At 45.1% G+C, this 17,805-nt stretch overlaps 1 protein-coding gene across 4 annotated transcripts; it reads left to right on the top strand.

The window, feature by feature from the left end:
- The first annotated feature begins 3,830 nt into the window (after positions 1-3,830).
- LOC136361549 (aldo-keto reductase family 1 member B1-like) lies at positions 3,831-17,805 on the top strand. 4 transcript variants are annotated; one of them, XM_066319558.1, is made up of 10 exons: positions 3,831-3,897; positions 4,252-4,419; positions 5,379-5,495; positions 14,097-14,174; positions 14,407-14,529; positions 15,027-15,127; positions 15,295-15,376; positions 15,857-15,940; positions 16,335-16,417; positions 17,168-17,805. In XM_066319558.1, the coding sequence occupies exons 1-10, from the start codon at positions 3,832-3,834 to the stop codon at positions 17,208-17,210; spliced, it is 945 nt and encodes a 314-aa protein (XP_066175655.1). In that variant the 5' UTR covers position 3,831; the 3' UTR covers positions 17,211-17,805. The 4 variants fall into 4 exon arrangements, with proteins under 4 accessions (XP_066175655.1, XP_066175654.1, XP_066175656.1 ...); XM_066319557.1 differs by lacking the exons at positions 4,252-4,419; positions 5,379-5,495 and adding exons at positions 12,253-12,420; positions 12,738-12,854; XM_066319556.1 differs by lacking the exons at positions 3,831-3,897; positions 4,252-4,419; positions 5,379-5,495 and adding exons at positions 12,065-12,161; positions 12,253-12,420; positions 12,738-12,854.

A 17,805-nucleotide genomic window follows, 5' to 3' on the forward strand; every position in this document is an offset into this window, starting at 1 on the left:
TGGCTCCCCTGTTGTGTACGAGTTCAGGTTATAAAGCAATTTCTATTCAGCTCTAATTGTACAGATTCCACAGTGGTATTTTTTCATGTTGTTCCTAATCGAGATGAACTCATTGGTTTTACTGTGTGCTTCATTTTGTTTTGTTTTTTCAAACATGAGGAAAGTATTTCCAACACTTTTCCAAACTTTTGTGTTTTTTAAAAGGGAAACATATCTCTTCCTCCACACTTAGGATATTTAATGCATCCCTTTCTTGTCAAAAGCAGACATGGCTTACTGCTGAAACTTGAAAGGAAGCATGAAAATATTTTTCCATGAGAACAAGAGCCTCCACTTGGCAAGAAAAATAGTCAACTGTTCTCTAAAGTGATGAGCTTTGGAAAACCTACAGTCTGCATATATGAGAAAGGAAAATCCCATTCCTGTGATAACCATGCCTACCAACAGAACTGGACAGGAATGTAGGTCTAGGATGGGTGAATTTTCCATTTATAGATGAGATGGGTTTGGATGCTGGCCATGGTGTTCTTCCTATTTAATTGAAGTTGTTGCCTATCCTCTCAACACAAAGCTCATTCTCCCACAGAAACAACTGAGAAGGTTTGGTGTTTGTTGATGCTTTGGTACCTGCTCTTTATGCAGGGCTTGACCCAGAGAAAGTCAAGCAAAGTATTTGCCAGTCCCACATTAATCCACCTCTCCAGTCTGTGATCAGAAGGTTTCTTTTTAAAAGTTAAAGAAAAGACACAAAAGACACTGACATGTTTCTGCTTCCACAGCAACCAGTCCTGGCCTGTGCAAGGAAGTTGCAGCTTAATTAAACCAGTTCAAAAATTGATGCTGTTAAATTAATGTGAAGTCTGTGGGAGGATGGATGTTATTTTGCTGGAGTAGTTTCTACTGTTTTAACTGAAGTGGTATGGAAGGGATTTAAGCTAAATCAATACACAACATACTTCAACTGATACGTGTCCAAAAAAGGCATTTGCATCAGCATAATGAAACAGTGCAAGATTTTCATGTAGACAAGACTCAGAAGAAAATGTAACTATATTATTCTTTGGGACTATGGTGAACATGCCTTGTTTTGCCCTTGTCTGCTGTCAACACCTCCTCCACTGCCTCCAGGGGTCTGCTTCCCACTGCCTGACAGTTTTATTAACTATATCTTCCTGTCCTGTTTACCCTCAGGTATCCACTTGCTGGCAAGTTACACTTCTCTTTATCACCAAACCACCACCACCCCATTTGATGTAGTTCTCAAAAACTGTAGCTTCCTGCACTTCTGCTAAGTTAAAAGGTTCCTCTTCAGGGTAGTTTCAACCTGGTGTTCCCCCGATTCTCCCCTTTCCTCTATTTGTAACAGTAGTAATGACTCCAGCTTCAGGACATAATTGGCTGGGGTTTTCTCAGAACCCAAAATATATAGTTTCAGGCTTCTTGTGTGCCCAGTGCTGTGGAAATGTCAGACTGTGACAACTCCTAGGAAGCCCATCTTGCTCCAGAGGGTGACATACAATGAGTGAGGAAAAAGTATGAAAAAAAGGCCATCTTTAGCACCTACTTTCTTAGCTTTGCATGATATCCCAGCAGCTCTTGAGCTCACTGGTTTACCCTACAGAGTGGGGAATGTCCTTGGGAAGAAGGAAAAGGACAATCTTTACTCTCTTTACTGTTCTTGGTTTTGTCCCCCAGAGGTCAGCATGGCCAGGCCAACACTGGGATACAGATCCTGAGCAATGTTCTGTCCCAATTTTGCCCGAGCCACCAGCACTGCTGCAGGGGGAACACGGGGATCTCTGGGGATGGGGCACTGGAAAACAGTGCTGAAATCACAACACCCACCCAGCCGTTCCCAGCACACCAGGGCCAATGTGCAGAATAGGTTAGCCAGAGTTTGGTACTACACTGGCTGAACAAAGAGCTGGCACTGCTGGCAGACATTTGAACAAATGGCTCGTTTCCACGCTGTTGAATCCATGGCAAACTTCCCAAAGGAAGCAGCCCCTGGGTGCAAATGTGCAGTTAACAACCCAAGTCTGTACAGCACACTCTGCTTCCTACCAGCTGCACATGGCCCACAGTCCCCACAGACAGCTGCAGCCAACAAGCTCGAGATGTTGAGCAGGAGAGTGTTCCCAGTTGTAAATCCAACCATACTAAATTTTAGATAGTCGTTCTGCTTCTCCTCGGGCATAAATGTTGAGGGTAAGTGCTTTGTTAACAGAAGGGAGAAAATAGACTTGATCTCCCCTCAATGTGCATAACAATGCTTAAAAGTGCAAGTTTTGGAACATCTCTGAGACACAGTGGTGAGCTGAAGCAGGAGATCATCTCATACATTTCAGTGCAAAAGACAGCAGGGAAAAGGTGTTTTTTTTTTTTATTTCTTTAACTTAAGGATCAGACAATTCAGAAATTTGATATGTTAGTGATAGCTAGCTAGTTTCCTCTTTAAACCCAGGTTTGTATCTTTGGAGTCTGTACCAGAAAATTTTCAAGTCTATTTATTGACTACAAATGTAAGACACCTTTATTTTTTTCCTTCTTATCCTTTTTTAGGAAAAGAGGCAGAGGATGAGAGATTTCCACTTTCTCATTTTTACAAAATCTAAGGAATACAACATCCAATTCAATCTGTTGGGTTAAGACTGAAGAAATGCAAAAGCAGTGGCCACACACAGGTTTAACTCTGCCCCCGTGTGTACAAACATTAAAACACATCCACCCTGGATTCTGCTCTGGTTTTGTGCTAAGGGGTGTGTTAGTTTGTGGCAATAATTATATTTGGCCTCCATAATGACCATGAAGCTACAGGAGACCTTTTCTCTTCTACACTCCCATGTCTTTGCATTATGAAACTCCTTTATGACTGCACTGGCTGCTAAAAAGGTTAAAAAAAAAAAAAAAAAAAAAAAAAAAAAAAAGCCATAGAGATATGCCTGCTGTCCACAATAATAAAACAAGAAGTGAAAAAAAAAAAAAAGTCAGTTCTAGAATTTTACTAAAGGGATGATTATGTTAAGACTGGGGAAAAACAGGGACTTAATTTGACTTCTCATGTTTGGCACTTTCACTGTGAACTTTCCTGTTCTACTATGCCTTACCTGAGGTGTGGATACCAACACCTTTGGGGAGGGTGAAAACTCCTTCTGCCCCTGCAAACTCACACTGATGTTTCTACAGCTGTCTCACTTCATCAACACAAAAGGTGACAAGGCTCTGTCAAGGGGAGAGCAGCCCACAGTGGTGGGGATACTCTGCTCCAGCCAAGGGCTCAGCCCACAGTCACACACCAGCAGCGAAGGGCTTCTGCATCACATCCTACCCCGGGGCTCGTTTATTGACACTTTTCAGGACACTCCCAGGCTTTACCAGTGACAATCCTGGGCCAAAGTGCCCCTGAATGAAACCTTCTCTCTCAGGAAATCTATGGGAGGAACTGCAACAGGGCGTCTGGGCACATGGCACAAGAGAGACACATGGACGATCCCTGGGACATGGACAGGGCACTGCAGGAGCTGATTCTGGCAGGAGCACCAGCCAGACCAGGACATACCTGCCCTCAACCCTTATCTTTCGATAAGGGAAAGGTCCACAGGGCACACCCCAAGTAATCACTTCCTCGGTTTTGAATTGATTTCAGCTTTCACATTAACCTTTGTGAGGTGAGCGCACAGAGAAAAAGCCACAGCCTTGTTTGCCGGATATGGGAGGATCCAGAGCACCAGTGACAGCCCAGGATTGTCCCTTGCCCTGGCCAGTGACCACTGTTAAACCAGACAGGCAAGAGGCAGCTGTGGTGAGTCAGCCAGGAGGGAGTGCAGGACCATGGCAACCTACGTGCAGCTCAACACCACTGCCAAGATGCCCCTCGTGGGGCTGGGCACCTGGAAGGTAAAAGCTACAGAGAAAAGCTCTGTACTGCAGAGCTCCCAGGAACAAAACTCCAGCTCTGGAGACCTGTCCTGGAGCCTGGGGCTCTGCTCTGCCTGGCTGTTGGGCTGAGTGTGAGTTGGAGTGGAGCTACAGATAAATGGCTGGAGGTAGATTTCCAGCCCTGGAGTCCATGTTTATTACTGAAAAAATAGTGTTCTTGTAAAGGAAAAAAAAAACCACGAACCTGGACTGGGGTGGAGGGGCGGATTGCTTTCCCTAACATGGTTTCCCTGGTTTTATTTTGCTAGAATACAGGTCTTTAACAAGCATTGATTTGAGATTCTTCATATTTATTCCATTCATTTTTTGCAGTCCCCAGCTGGGCAAGTCAAAGCTGCAGTGATGGCTGCCATCGATGCTGGGTACCGCCACTTGGACTGTGCCTATGCTTATATGAATGAGGATGAGATTGGGCAAGGGATCCAGCAGAAAATCAAGGAAGGTGTTGTCAAAAGAGAAGACCTCTTTGTTGTCAGCAAGGTAAGGATCCAATCATCCTGCAGCACAGCTGGGGGAATGCTTTGTGTATTTTCCTAGCAGGAGGGTAAGTAACGGAGACAAACTTTATGCTGTAGGATAAAGCAAATCATAACAGCATTCAGGTCACTCCTGACACAAGCTGACAGCTGCACCCCATTCTGTAGGGAGAGTTAGGAAAGATACACTGTGTCTGCACCCTGCCGTGGTTACCCAGCAGTCCTGGGGGAGGGATGGATTAGTGCAAAGAAGGGACGCAGGAAAAGGCTGAGTGGGCCAGGTCGTCCCAAGCATGGTAGAAACACGTGATGTAGAGGTCAGACCACTCAGTGTAAAGGACTGACAGAGGCAGAAGCAGCTTACTGACACCCTGCTGACTGCTAAGGCATAGCAGAGCACATGGGCCTGTCACTACCTGGGGCTTGTTCCAGCAGCTGGGCTAAGAGCATTGCCAAAGGGGTGTCCCTGCTCTGGGAGGCATCCTTCTGGGCACTGTAATCTGCCCAGCACATGTCCCAAGAAAGATCAGGTTGGTTTGTTTTATTTCTTACTACAAAAATCAGGCTACTTAGCTGGAATCTGGAGTTACTTCTTACCTAAGTAAAGGCTGGTGGCAACCACTCTTTGTGGCTTGTTTAATATCTTCTTGGCTTTGCCTGCTACGTTCAGTGCAGAGTTTTGTGCGTGCTCAGGAACAAGAAAAACACCACTGTCTCTGAAAGCTCCCTACTGCCAAGGCAGACCCTGGGGTACCACAAACGGTGTGTGAACTCATGGAACCAGAGCCTGGCACACACTGCCCCCAGAGTCACAGGCAAGGCCCAGCCCAGAGCTTGCCACATCTGAAGAGCACAAGGATGGCCTCGTGTCACCTTCCAAAGAACAGAGAGTGTTCCGGTGCTGTGCAGGAGAGCACCTGAGAGCATTAACCAGGTCACAGTCTGCCCTGGTTTTGTTTCCAGCTGTGGTGCACCTTTCATGAGAAGCCTCTGGTGAAGGGAGCCTGCCAGAAGACTCTTGCCAAGCTGAAATTGGATTACCTGGATCTCTACATCATCCACTGGCCTTTTGGCTTCAAGGTACAGTAACAGCAGGTCTCATTCCTGGCAGAGCCCCTCAGAAGTGCCAGGAGCACTTGCAGCAGCACTGCTGCTCCAGGAAGAGCCTGTGCCTGCCGTGCCAGCACTGTGCCAGTGCTGCCCATCCTGCTCTGCTCTGCCCCTGATCTCTGCCCCGACACTGCTGCCTGCACAGCGTCCTCTGCCCTCCTGATAACGGGCACACAGCACAGCACTGAGGTCAGGTCTCTGGCTGCAAGCAAAAGCTGTGCCTCTTTCCCTTTCCTATACAAACCCCTAAGAGTGCTCTTCTGAAAGAAAACCCCCTGGGACAGAGGGCTGCAGTTTGCTGCCTGATGGAAATTCTTTCCTCTGCAGGTTGCAGAATCACATGGTGCAAGTAAACACTTCCATTTCTCATTCTTCTCTTTCATCACCACATCTTTAGTAGAGTACAGATTAAGCTGACCTTGCCTGTAGGAGCCTTAGTGTTGTTTCACAGACTGGATTTCAAAAAGATGATACCTATCAAAATCTCTCTCCTACTTTTGAGCTCAACTCCATTCCTTCTATATTGTTTCAGTTAGCCTTATGTGGACAAAGTTGTCAAGTGAAACTGCACAATATTGAGGCATTTAGATAATTCCAATAATTCAAAATATTGTCTAGTTACAGGCTGTTCTAGTGTTTCTAATACAGCAATTTCAACAGTGAGCCTCCCCATGGGACATCTGTCAGCAGATGCATGCACTCCAGTATAAGTATCTGTGTTCACAGGATCAAAGTCAATTCTGAATATAGCTTTTTGAAAACAACTAAAGAAAGTGTTACTTGAACAATACTTGAAATGAAATCATGTAAGACTGCAGAATATGGTTCTATAAGTAAACCACTTCCTTGCATGCACTTTGTGGATCATCACTTCAGCGGGTCCAGCAGGAACACCTGTGTTTATTGGGATGGTAGATGACAAAAATGCATGATGTAAGAAGTGACTGAAGAACTAGTTAAGTTATGGTGAGAATTACTTGATTTTTTTAATGCAGTATTAGCTTTAGCTCCTTACATCCCTGTTGGGTGATTTTACATAGCTGTTGTCTCAGCAGAGATTATTTCAAGCCTTTTTTTTCTCTCTGACAGGCTGGAGAGGAATTGTTTCCCAAAGATGACAAAGGCATGGCCATACCCAGCAGCAGTGATCTTCTGGAGACATGGGAGGTAAGTCCAGCCAGAGCAGAAGAGGAATGTCCTCTGTCCTCATCAGTGTCTTCCATGCTTTCATTATCTTCAGCAGCCACAGAACTGTTGTCTCATTCACACAAAATTAGTTGGAAGGAACATAAGGCAGTACCAAATAGCTTTTCATAATGGGCATGCTTAATCCTTCCCTGGTTATTCCTATTCTCTGAGTGTTTTACTTGACTGGAGCTGCACAAGCACTTCCAGTGGAGCTGCACACCAGACTGAAGCTAGAAAAAGTTCACTGAGGAACAATAACAACTGTACAGTTGTTTTCACCACAGTTGATGTACCTTTTTTGAGTTGCTCAAACAAATTTCACAGAAATAAAGACATTTTAGGTTGAGAGCTGGCCTACAATGTGTGGGACAGCCCCCCAGTGCTTGCACAACAGTGGATTTACTGAGTATCATAATTCTTCTCCTCATGCAACTCAGTGTGAATTTCTAGACACTCAGGGAATGGGAATTTGGGCTTGGGTGAGATGGCATTAATGTGCCAACATCTGCTTTTCCCTCAGAGAACTTTGCAACTCTAAATAGCTCTTGTGTGCTGCTCATGGTGGGAAACAAGTCACATCAGGAAGAACATCATCATGAGCTGCCTTGCTCACTGGATGATGATTTTGGTATTTTAGGCCATGGAAGAGCTGGTGGACTGTGGCCTGGTAAAAGCCATTGGATTCTCCAACTTCAACCATGAGCAGATTGAAAGAATCTTGAACAAACCAGGACTGAAGCACAAGCCTGCAAATGTCCAGGTGAGCTGCAAAGTGACTGGTTTTGTGGGATTATAAAGATCCAATTACAGTTGAAATAGGAGGTGGGAAAAGGGTGAACAAAGTAGCATAGCCTGTGCTTTAAATCCCTCTCTATGGATATTTCAGAATACAGCAGTTGGATACTTCTATTTTTTTGTATCACCTTGCTCAACCACTGTTTAAGGACGTAGCAGAATTACCCTGAAAACAGTCTTTCTGGAACAATAAAGAACCCAGAGCTTTGTGAAACCCCCTAAGCATAAACTGTATAAGCACTTTGTATCAAAATAGGTGTTTTTAGTACTAAGGATGGGTATTATCATGCAAGCCATTGTCAAATTAGGGAAAAAAGCAGCCTCTGATTGGTTTAGAAGGTAATTTATGGAGCACAACAATATTGCAGCAGTTCTGCCACTGTCAGACTCTTCATTTTTGTGTTGGCAGATTGAATCTCATCCATACCTCACCCAGGAGAAGCTGATCAAGTACTGTCAGTCCAAAGGGCTGGCTGTGACTGCATATTGTCCCCTTGGCTCTCCCGACAGACCATGGTAAATTTGCTTTGCCATCTGCCAGGGAGCTGCTGGGAGTTATGACTGAGGCACGGAGAATATACACACACCACTCATTTCTTATTTCCATACAGATCTCTGTTGATGTACTGGATCTTTCCGTGGAGGTTTCCTGCCACTGATTTGTTTTCTCTGTGTAGGGCTAAGCCTGAGGATCCTTTCCTTCTGGAGGACCCCAAAATCAAAGAGATTGCAGCCAAGCACAACAAAACCCCAGCACAGGTGAGTACTCATTCCCAATGTAGGAAAACAGAGCTCTGGAAAGGGCAAGACCTTCTATCCTTTCCCCATGAATTGTGCCACTCCTCTGATTTTTCCCTAACAATGCAGATTTTTTTTATTATATCACCTCCAGAACACACTATTAACTCTTTGGCCATCAAAAAAATTCTTGAGCACTTCAAGATCTCACTTCCTCTCTCAAGTCCTCTTGCAGAGAATGTAAGCCTTGCATAGACTGCTAAAATCCCAGGTGAAAACAAAAGGAATTGACTGGCCCAAACCTGGACGGGAACTGAGTTTTCCTGTGAGCCCCCAGCACTCTCCCCTCAGCCAAGGCTGCAGGGACAGGGATGATTAGAAATGCAGCTCTGCAGAAGCAGGTACAGCTTAGGGAAAATAGCTTTTGGAGAACAGGAGGAATGATTCAGTTGTCTGTTCTTGCAGGTTCTCCTTCGCTTCCAGATCCAGAGAAACGTGATTGTGATCCCCAAATCCGTCACCCCACAGCGCATTGTGGAGAACTTCCAGGTGAGGATCAGGAGTGAGCTGGGTGCAGCCCCTCAGGGATGGCTTGGCAGTGATCCTTTATCACCCTTGCCATGGCCTCCTGCAGCAAGAGGACTGGGCTTCTTCCTTCTTTATGCTTAACTACACTTTACTGAGTGTTAACCCAGGCCTACTTTTTGAGAGTGTAATCAGCAATCCTTACATGATATTATTCCCTGTTCCGTGGCTTGTGGATGGATGAGCAGGCACAACTTCCTTGGAATCCCCACACAGGAACATGCCAGAAACATCTTATCTAGAATTAGCAATTAAATATTCCCTTATGTCCACAAAACAAGTTGTTCTTCATAGTTCAGTGATCTGTGTGTGAAAACGGATTCTCCAGTGTGGAGCTGCTCTTGTATTTCTCTTAGGTTTGTTCAAAGAAGTGATTTCCACTTTTATCTCTATTTAGGTGTTTGACTTTGAACTGACTAAAGAGGAGATGGCAACTATTCTGAGCTTCAACAGAAACTGGAGGATCTGTCAAATGAACGTGTAAGTGATGCTGCCTGTTTTCTTTTAAATCTTAAATTCTGAATGCTCTTTACAAGGAATGTTGTGTCACAGCCTCTAGGTAAAATGAAATTTAATTTATTTAAAAATCACGCCAACTCAAATTCCAACTGATTTGTCCCAAAAAAAATAACATTTTCAGGAGAAAGCTTAATATTTTCACTTTAAAAAATGAAACAAAACAAAATTAAACCAAACTTCATTCTAATTTTTAATTCTTAGTTTTCAGGAAACTCTCTGTAACTTGAATTACAAAGAATAGGTTCTGGATGTTCAACTCATCTCTGTCTGAATTAGAGAAAGGAGGACATGTATCTCCCACCTATTTTTGCTGTAACTCCATGATGCAGGTCTTCCTTTGGTGGCTCCTCCATGCACACAACATATCTCTACATCACATTTAGATAATGTGTGAAAATAACATTCTCACGTTCATTTCTTTCAGGTCCAAACATCTCAAGGAATACCCTTTCCATGCAGAATACTGAAGGTGCCTGTAGCATGGCCTTCGCTAGACTTCTGGTGTCTCATTTGCCTCTGCTCTAACTTTATCAAATCCTCTTATTGTATCCTGCCCTACTGCTGCCAATGAAGACATGGGATGTTCATCCCATTAAATTTGGGTTTTGTGGAAGAAGGAAAGAGTATTTTCTACAGCACAAAATTTTCAGTGATTGCCTTCAGTCTCCCATCAGCAGAAACCAGAGGTCGACAAACCACAAAACACACCCCACAGGTCCACAATTTCATCAGAGGTGTCCTGTATTTAAAATAAAATTAACTTTAAAATGCAAAAACCTAATTGGCACAAAGTTTTCTGTAGGAAAAACCCAAAGCCTCTCACCCAGAGATGCACAGAGGGGTGGGTTGCAGTCACCTGCACTGGGGGACACAGATCTGCCTGGGACACTCAGCATTTTCCCTGTAATCCCTCAGCACCCACCTTGTCCCCTTCTCGCTGGCCACAGCCTCCATACCCTGGGCATGGCCCTGCTTTTAATTGACAAACACAAGAATTATCACAGGTTAAAGTCTTAAAAAAACAAAAAAACAAAATACAAGACACAAAAAACCAAACCAAACAAATCCCCCCACAAAAAAAAAAAAAAAAAAAAAAAAAAAAAAAAAAGCAAAATCAACCAACCAACCAAAACAAAAACAAGCAAACAAACAAAAACTCCAAAAAAACCAAAACTCTTGAGAAGACACAGAGAGATTGGTGGGACCTCAGAAGATGCTCCTGGCTTGATCTGAACTCAGTGCAAGAAAGAGCCAATATCTTAAAATCAGATTAAATCTCTACCACCCTGTTTTATTCCTGCCTTAACATGCATCTGGAAGTTGAACCAATGCACACCATTTAACAACATAAACATCATATTCCAATATATACTCTTCTCTCAAAGGCTCTGCCATCATCTGACCATCCCAGCCACACCTTCAGGACAGAAACAAGTGACACCTCCCGGGTATTGCCATGGTCTGGGCAAGGCCTCCCACCAATGGGCACAAACAAAGCAAAACACAAAACCTTCTGCCCAAAATCCTGTCTTAAAGGACCGAGGTGTCCCTCTCACAGCATGCCTTGGGAATAGCAAGCACCAACCTTCACAGCAGAACGTGAGTTGACAGAAGAGACAGGAAGGACAAATTGCATTTCTCAGCCCTGCTCTCCTTATGTGATTAAACTGCAATGCCACGTCCTGCAGAGGACAGCTGACAGCATTGACAGAAAACTGGAGGAAGATTAAAGGGAAATCCAATTGTCTTGCCTGCCTTCAGTTAAATGTAGCAGAAAAATCTTGGGCATCTGCTGTTGGAGAGGCGTCCAGAGAAAAACGCACCATTGTACATATTTCCGATTTATGTTTGTAGCTGAATGAATTCCCCAAGCACAAGCAAACAGCAAAGCCTCCCAAGCAGCCCTAACAGGCTGTTACGGAGAATTGGAAGGATCCTGTTGATAAACTAATTCTTTTTAATTGCCCTTTCTACACCTCATGCGTACAGCATATTTTGCCTCTCCAAAACTGCCAAGTCAGTTTCTATTGTGAAATTAAAAGACCACTAAACATTTATTTCTATACTTGTATGTTTCCGTCTGAAATACGGTCTGCACCTCCCCAAAGGCACTGGGACAAAGTGATCACTGTGATATTCGCTGAAAACTCCGTGGTCTTCAGTCGTTTTGAAAACACACTAAAACACGCTTTCCCTCAGCATTTACAACGAAGTGATTTGTACTGTTCATTTCCGCAATTACTCGCAAACTCACCCCGAGGTGAAACTATTTGTCCCATGTTTGTGTCTCTCTCAGGGAACCGAGAAGGTATCAGAACACCCGGGAACACGGCACAAGCCGTGGCACAGGGCCAGGGCGCTGCAGGAGCTGATCCGTGCAGGAGCTCCAGCCGGCCGGGGCACACCTGCGCTCAGCCCTCATCCTTCCATGAGGAATTTCACTTTCTCCCGGGGGAACGCCCGGATCGCGCCCGGCCTCCTTCACACACGGACTGCCCCCACCGCATAGCCGCGGGCCGCCCGGCGGGCCCCATTGGCTGCCGGCTCCACTGCTGATTGGGCGGCGCGGCGGGCTGCAGCGGGGACAGGGGCGATGATTGGTTGACGCGGCGGGCTGGAGCGGGGACAGGGCGATGATTGGTTGGCGCGGCGGAATGGCGCGGGGAGGGGGACGATGATTGGTTGGCGCGGCGGGCTCGCGCGGGGGCGGTGATTGGCCGCGGGCGCAGAGCAAGCATGGCGGGCACGGCGGGGTACGTGCGGCTCGGGGCCGCTGCCAGCGCGCCCCTCATGGGGCTGGGCACATGGAAGGTGAGGCGGGCACCGCGCCGGCCGCGCTGCGCCACGCGCGAGCACCTGAGGATCCCTCACCGACACCTGCCCTGCCCTTCTTTCTCTTTAGTCCCCCCCAGGTAAGGTGACAGCCGCGGTGATGGCTGCCATCGATGCCGGGTACCGCCACTTCGACGGTGCCTATGTGTACCAGAATGAGAAGGAAGTTGGAGAAGGGATCCAGCAGAAAATCAAGGAAGGTGTTGTGAAACGAGAGGATCTCTTCATCGTCAGTAAGGTATGGATTAGATGGTCATGGATTGTGGACACAGTGGCTTTACCGGCGGTGTTCTTACAGTAGGAGCATCTAAGGTTTAACATAGTTAAATGCCGTAGCACTGGAGAAGTTTGTAATGTAAATGAGTTAATTCCTGATACTATTTTCTTGTTTCCGGTGCTGCCACACAGCCCAGACCTCAGTGCCTGTGAAGAGCACTAAGCTTGCCTCGTCCCCCATTTTATTCCAAAGAACTGGGAGCGTTCCTGTGCTGTGCAGGAGAGCACCCGAGAGCTTTAACCCAGGAATTCACAGTGTGCCCTGTTTTTTGTCCCCAGCTGTGGTGCACCTTTCATGAGAAGCCTCTGGTGAAGGGAGCCTGCCAGAAGACCCTTGCAGACCTGAAGTTGGATTACCTGGATCTGTACCTTGTCCACTGGCCTTTTGGCTTCAAGGTGTAGTAGCAGCAATGCCCTTGACTTTGTTTCTTGTGGCTGGCTTAACAGCCCAACTATTGTTCTGGCTATAAAGACAATTACATGCCTGTTATCTGTGCCAGCACTTATCTGGTGCTCAGCTTGACCTTGGCCATGTGACTCAGGCTCTAGGTCTCTGCCCTAGAGGCAACTGGCTGTGTACCCCTTTGATCCTGGGAATGATGGCCTGAAAACTGGAGAAACTAGAGGCAGCTCTCCCAGCTCCAAGCATAAGACAGGCTGCTTTTCTTTTCTCTTGGAAATCCAGTGTGTGTTCATCTCAAAATCACCCCTCGTGGGAAGGAGGGTTGCTTTTTGCTGCTTCTCTGCAATTTTCCTTTGTGTGCTACAGAATCAGAAAGCAGAAGAAAGTATTTCTGTTTTCCATTTTCTCTCTTTAATCACCAAGTTCTTAATGCAGTACAGATTGAGATGACCTTGCCTGTAGGAGCCTTAGTGTTGTTCCACTGAGACTGGAATTTAAAAGGTGAAACTTCTGTGGAAGAGTTTAGGCCCCCCAAGATCAGTGAAAGATTTGATATCTGAGTTCGAATATTTCTAGTCACAGCCTGCCTGTCCTCTTGTCTGATTCCTCCCCATTTTATTTGGTGCCTTTGAAATGCTTATCTTTTTTTCATGCTTTATTTTAACTTTATATTAACAGAGCCATGAAAATGATACTGTCTCATGGTGACAGCAGCAAACAGCTGCTAAACACAGTTCAGTCTTGGCATCTTTTCATAACTTGTCCACAAAGGCTCTTCTAACTTTCCTTGTGTTGGTGTCTTTACACTGAGTGTTGCCATGGAAGAACTGTCAGTGCACACAATACCTCTTTTCAGCAGATCTAGTGTTGTAGACAAAAGTGTTGATACCCCCCCCCCCCCCCGGGAAAAGAACAAAACAGTTCTTGCTAAGTGGGAGCTAAAGAACAGCACTTGAAGGGAGCACTTGTGAGACTGGAGGCTGTAGCTCTGCCTGGTTTGTTTCCCAGCAGGTGTTTGGGTGAGCTATCACTTCCAGGGGTCCAGCAGAAAAACCTGTTCTTAGGCGGAGTGGCCACTGGCAAAAATGCCTTAAATTCCTTCCACTTCTAAGGAAGGAATGACTGAATATAGACAAGAATTAGCACTCTTGCACTAGAAGTTTAAAATACTGTGGTTGTGAGCACTCAAGTGGACTTGTCAAGAGATTTTCAAGCATTTTCTTTGTCACTGACAGGCAGGAGAGGACCTGTTCCCTGTAGATGACAAAGGCATGGCTGTCCCCAGCAACACTGATATTCTACAGACGTGGGAGGTGAGTCCATCCTGAGTGGAAGAGTCACACCTTCTGTCCTCAGAAGCGGTGTTGGCTTCAGCAGCTGCAGAATGTTCATCCATGGATGCAGAATTAGTTGGAAAGAATTCACAGAAGCATATGGTAGCTTTTAAAAATGTGCTTCGCATGAAGAAGAGCAGAGCATATCCGGAAGAATGTGTTCAGTCATGTCTTACCCACTGCATGCTGCCTGTGCTCCTCTTTCTGCCAGGCCATGGAAGAGCTGGTGGACTGTGGCCTGGTAAAAGCCATTGGCATCTCCAACTTCAACCGTGAGCAAATTGAAAGACTCTTGAACAAGCCAGGACTGAAGCACAAGCCTGCAAATAACCAGGTGAGCTGCAAAGTGACTGCAGGGGAATACTTTTCAGGGATTATAAAGTTCTGATTACAGTTGAATGAGGAGGTGGGAAAAGGGAGAACAAAGTAGACACAGCCTGTGGTTTAAATCCCTCTCTCTGGATATTTCTTCATACAAACAGAACCAGAATATTTCCTTTCTGTCTCACCTTGTTGAACCACTAACTTAGGAGTATTTTCCTAGGAACCATTCTCTCTTGGAGGCATGAAGAATCCAGATATGAGCGATGGTTCTGACATAATGATTGACTCTTTTAAAGCCTCAGAAAAAAAAAAATCCAAAAAGCACATAAAGACTCAGTATAAAAGTTGGTGTTCTATAGAATTATAGTCCTGTATTGCCACATAGGCCACCTGCAGAGTTGGGTGAAGGCAACCTGTAATTAGGGAATTAGGATTCAGAAAAACCTCTGGAGCAAGGGAAAACTGCAGCAGTTTTACAGCTCTCAGTCTCTGCTTCTGTTTTGGCAGGTGGAGTGTCATCCATACCTTTCCCAGCAGAAGCTGATTGACTACTGCCACTCCAAAGGGATCACTGTGACAGCATACTGTCCCCTTGGACGTCCTGACGGGTAATTTCCAAGTGGGTTCTTGTGATTTAAGGCTGAAGCGTTCAGACTAATTGAGTAATGGTGCAGGTGTATATATATATGTATTTTTTTTTAATTAATGGGGCTAGATAGAATCTTTCTGGAGTGATTCTTCGTTGTTTCATCATTTTCTCCCCCACTTTGTGTAGTTCTAAGCCAGAGGCACCTTCCCTTCTGGATGACCCCAAGATCAAGGAGATTGCAGCCAAGCACAACAAAACCCCAGCACAGGTGAGTAGGTGCCAGACAGCGGATATCCCTTCCTGTAACACAGCAAGTTAGGAAGCTATGTCTGAAGAGAGGGAGCAGCCTCTGTGGTGTTACCTGGGAACACTGCTGCTTTTTTGTCTTGTGTACAAGCAATGCAGTTGTCCATTCTGTGGCCTGCAAGATATGCTACTACTAACTCTGGCCATCAGTCAAGAAAATATTCTTGACTCATCTTCAGTTGGCACTTCCCTCCTCAAGTCCTCTTGCAGAAATGAAAGCCTTGTATATAGTGCAAGACTTCTGGGTGCTAAGAAAAGGGCTTGACTGGCCCAAAACCAGAATGGAAAGGAGACCTTTCATGGAGGCTTCCACCACTTCCCTCTTTGCTCTCCAAGCACTGCAGCCAAGGCTGCAGGGACAGGATGGTTTGAAAAGCAGCTCATAGCTTAGGGAAAACAACTGTTTAAACAGGAGGAATGATTCAGTTGTCTGTTCTTGCAGGTTCTCCTTCGCTTCCAGATCCAGAGAAACGTGATTGTGATTCCCAAATCCGTCACCCCACAGCGCATTGTGGAGAACTTCCAGGTAAGGATCAGGAGTGAGCTGGGTGCAGCCCCTCAGGGGTGGCTTGGCAGTGATCCTTTATCACCCTTGCCATGGCCTCCTGCAGCAAGAGGACTGGGCTCGCTCTGTCTATCTGGAAGTCAGGGCTGCAGTGAAATGTACAGGGAAGAGTAGACCGAGCTCTTGGAAACAGTATGCTGATAATCTTATCAGGCATTTTACATTTCTTCTATTTCTTCACTCTGCCAGTACAGTCTGGAAAATCTAAAGATAATTCTTTTCCTTTACATGTTTCATGAATCCATCACTTGTAAACAGCATCCTTTCTCATATGAGCTCGTTCTTTCATCTTGTGAATCTTGCTTCTGATTTGATTTGTTCAAAGAAGTTAAATCCAGCTGTTTTCTCTTTTTAGGTGTTTGACTTTGAACTGACTAAAGAGGAGATGGCAACCCTCCTTAGCTTAAACAGAAACTGGAGGATCTGTGAAATGGTCACGTAAGTGACAGTTTGTGTCCTTCAAACTCTTATATTTTCAATGATCGTTATTCTGATCTCACAGGAACTGGTATAGCCAGTTCAAATGGGGTATATTTTGAAATCTGAAAGAATTTTGGGGATGAAGCATCTGTTGTTATACTTCCACTTGATTGATTGAAAGGCGACTATAAGTCATGCTATTGTCATTAACTATAAGTCATTCATTGTAAATCCATTCTCCAGGAATCTTTGTATGCCTGGAATTCCAAAATGAGGGTTCTAGTTGATAACCTTGGCTGTGTCCATATGGGAGAAATGAGCATTAGGCAGTTTTAAACTTGGAGGGATTTTTTTTCCTGTGGGGTATTACGAGTTGATGTCAGCTCTTACACAGGAGGTTGTGGTGGGGATGACCATCTGCTGTGCAGTACAAAGCACAGCTGCTTGCAGACAGGCACCTTGGAAGCCAAGACACAAGTCTTGGCTGCAAGGCCACAGAAACTGCTGCTGAGTCTGTAAGCAGCGTGAATTCTAACTAGGAAGTATCTAGAAAATAACTTGGTCCCACCACTGTTCAGTGCCTGAATAATAGAAAAAAGCTGGAACTTGTTGGTCCTGTAGTCTGTTTCTATACTATGAAATCTCTTAAGGTCACTCTGCAGTTACTCAGTTCAGAGCCTCCTTTGAAGGCTCCTTTGTACACCCACTATTGTTCTATATAGCAATTATTTTAGCCTTGAGTAATCGTCCCTCTTTGATTTCCTCCAGGTGCAAAAATCTCAAGGAGTACCCTTTCAATGCAGAATACTGAAGATGGGTTTTTTCCCTGCCCTGTCTCAGGCCTCCAGGTTCTAATGAGCTTCTACCATTGCCTCAAATTATGCACTGTGTAGCTTAGACACTGTACCCCACTTGCCAGCAAAGGCACAGGATATGTGTTCAGTGACTTTGGGCTTTTTTCTTTGGTGGAAGGAAATTGTACAGTTGTTCTGAAGAACAAAATGCGGGCTATGATAGTTCTCATTACCTGAGTGTCTCTGCATGGCTGAAATAGCAAAGCAGAAAACTGGGAGAAGGAGCAAAGGAGAAGAGGGAACTGGCACCTGATTTTGTCTACTGTCTTGCATCAGAACACTTAAAGCTGCAGGGTTAAGAATATGTAAGTGCAGGAGAAAAATCCATCCTGAATAATAATATAATCACTGCCTGAAGGTAAAAGACAAAATTAACTTCTAGATTATAATCCAAAGCTTTCTGGAAAAGAAAAATAAAAGAGCAGTGTCCAGACCTACAGATGAATTGCCAGCTCGTACTGGGCCTTATTTCAGTCACATTTTTACAGGCTGAAACTGGACAGAGATTGATGTTCAATTTCATTCTGAGCCAAAATAAAAATCTTTGGATTA

This window comes from Sylvia atricapilla, chromosome 5 (assembly GCF_009819655.1).
Source record: "Sylvia atricapilla isolate bSylAtr1 chromosome 5, bSylAtr1.pri, whole genome shotgun sequence".
In the NCBI taxonomy this organism is placed as follows: Eukaryota; Metazoa; Chordata; class Aves; order Passeriformes; family Sylviidae; genus Sylvia; species Sylvia atricapilla.

Coding starts and splice junctions, on each gene's coding strand:
- LOC136361549 (XM_066319556.1), top strand. CDS start 12,087: ATGGCGGGCACGGCGGGGTACGTGCGGCTCGGGGCCGCTGCCAGCGCG. Junction 14,530..15,026: donor ACAAGCCTGCAAATAACCAG/GTGAGCTGCAAA, acceptor CTGTTTTGGCAG/GTGGAGTGTCATCCATACCT. Junction 15,128..15,294: donor CCCCTTGGACGTCCTGACGG/GTAATTTCCAAG, acceptor CACTTTGTGTAG/TTCTAAGCCAGAGGCACCTT.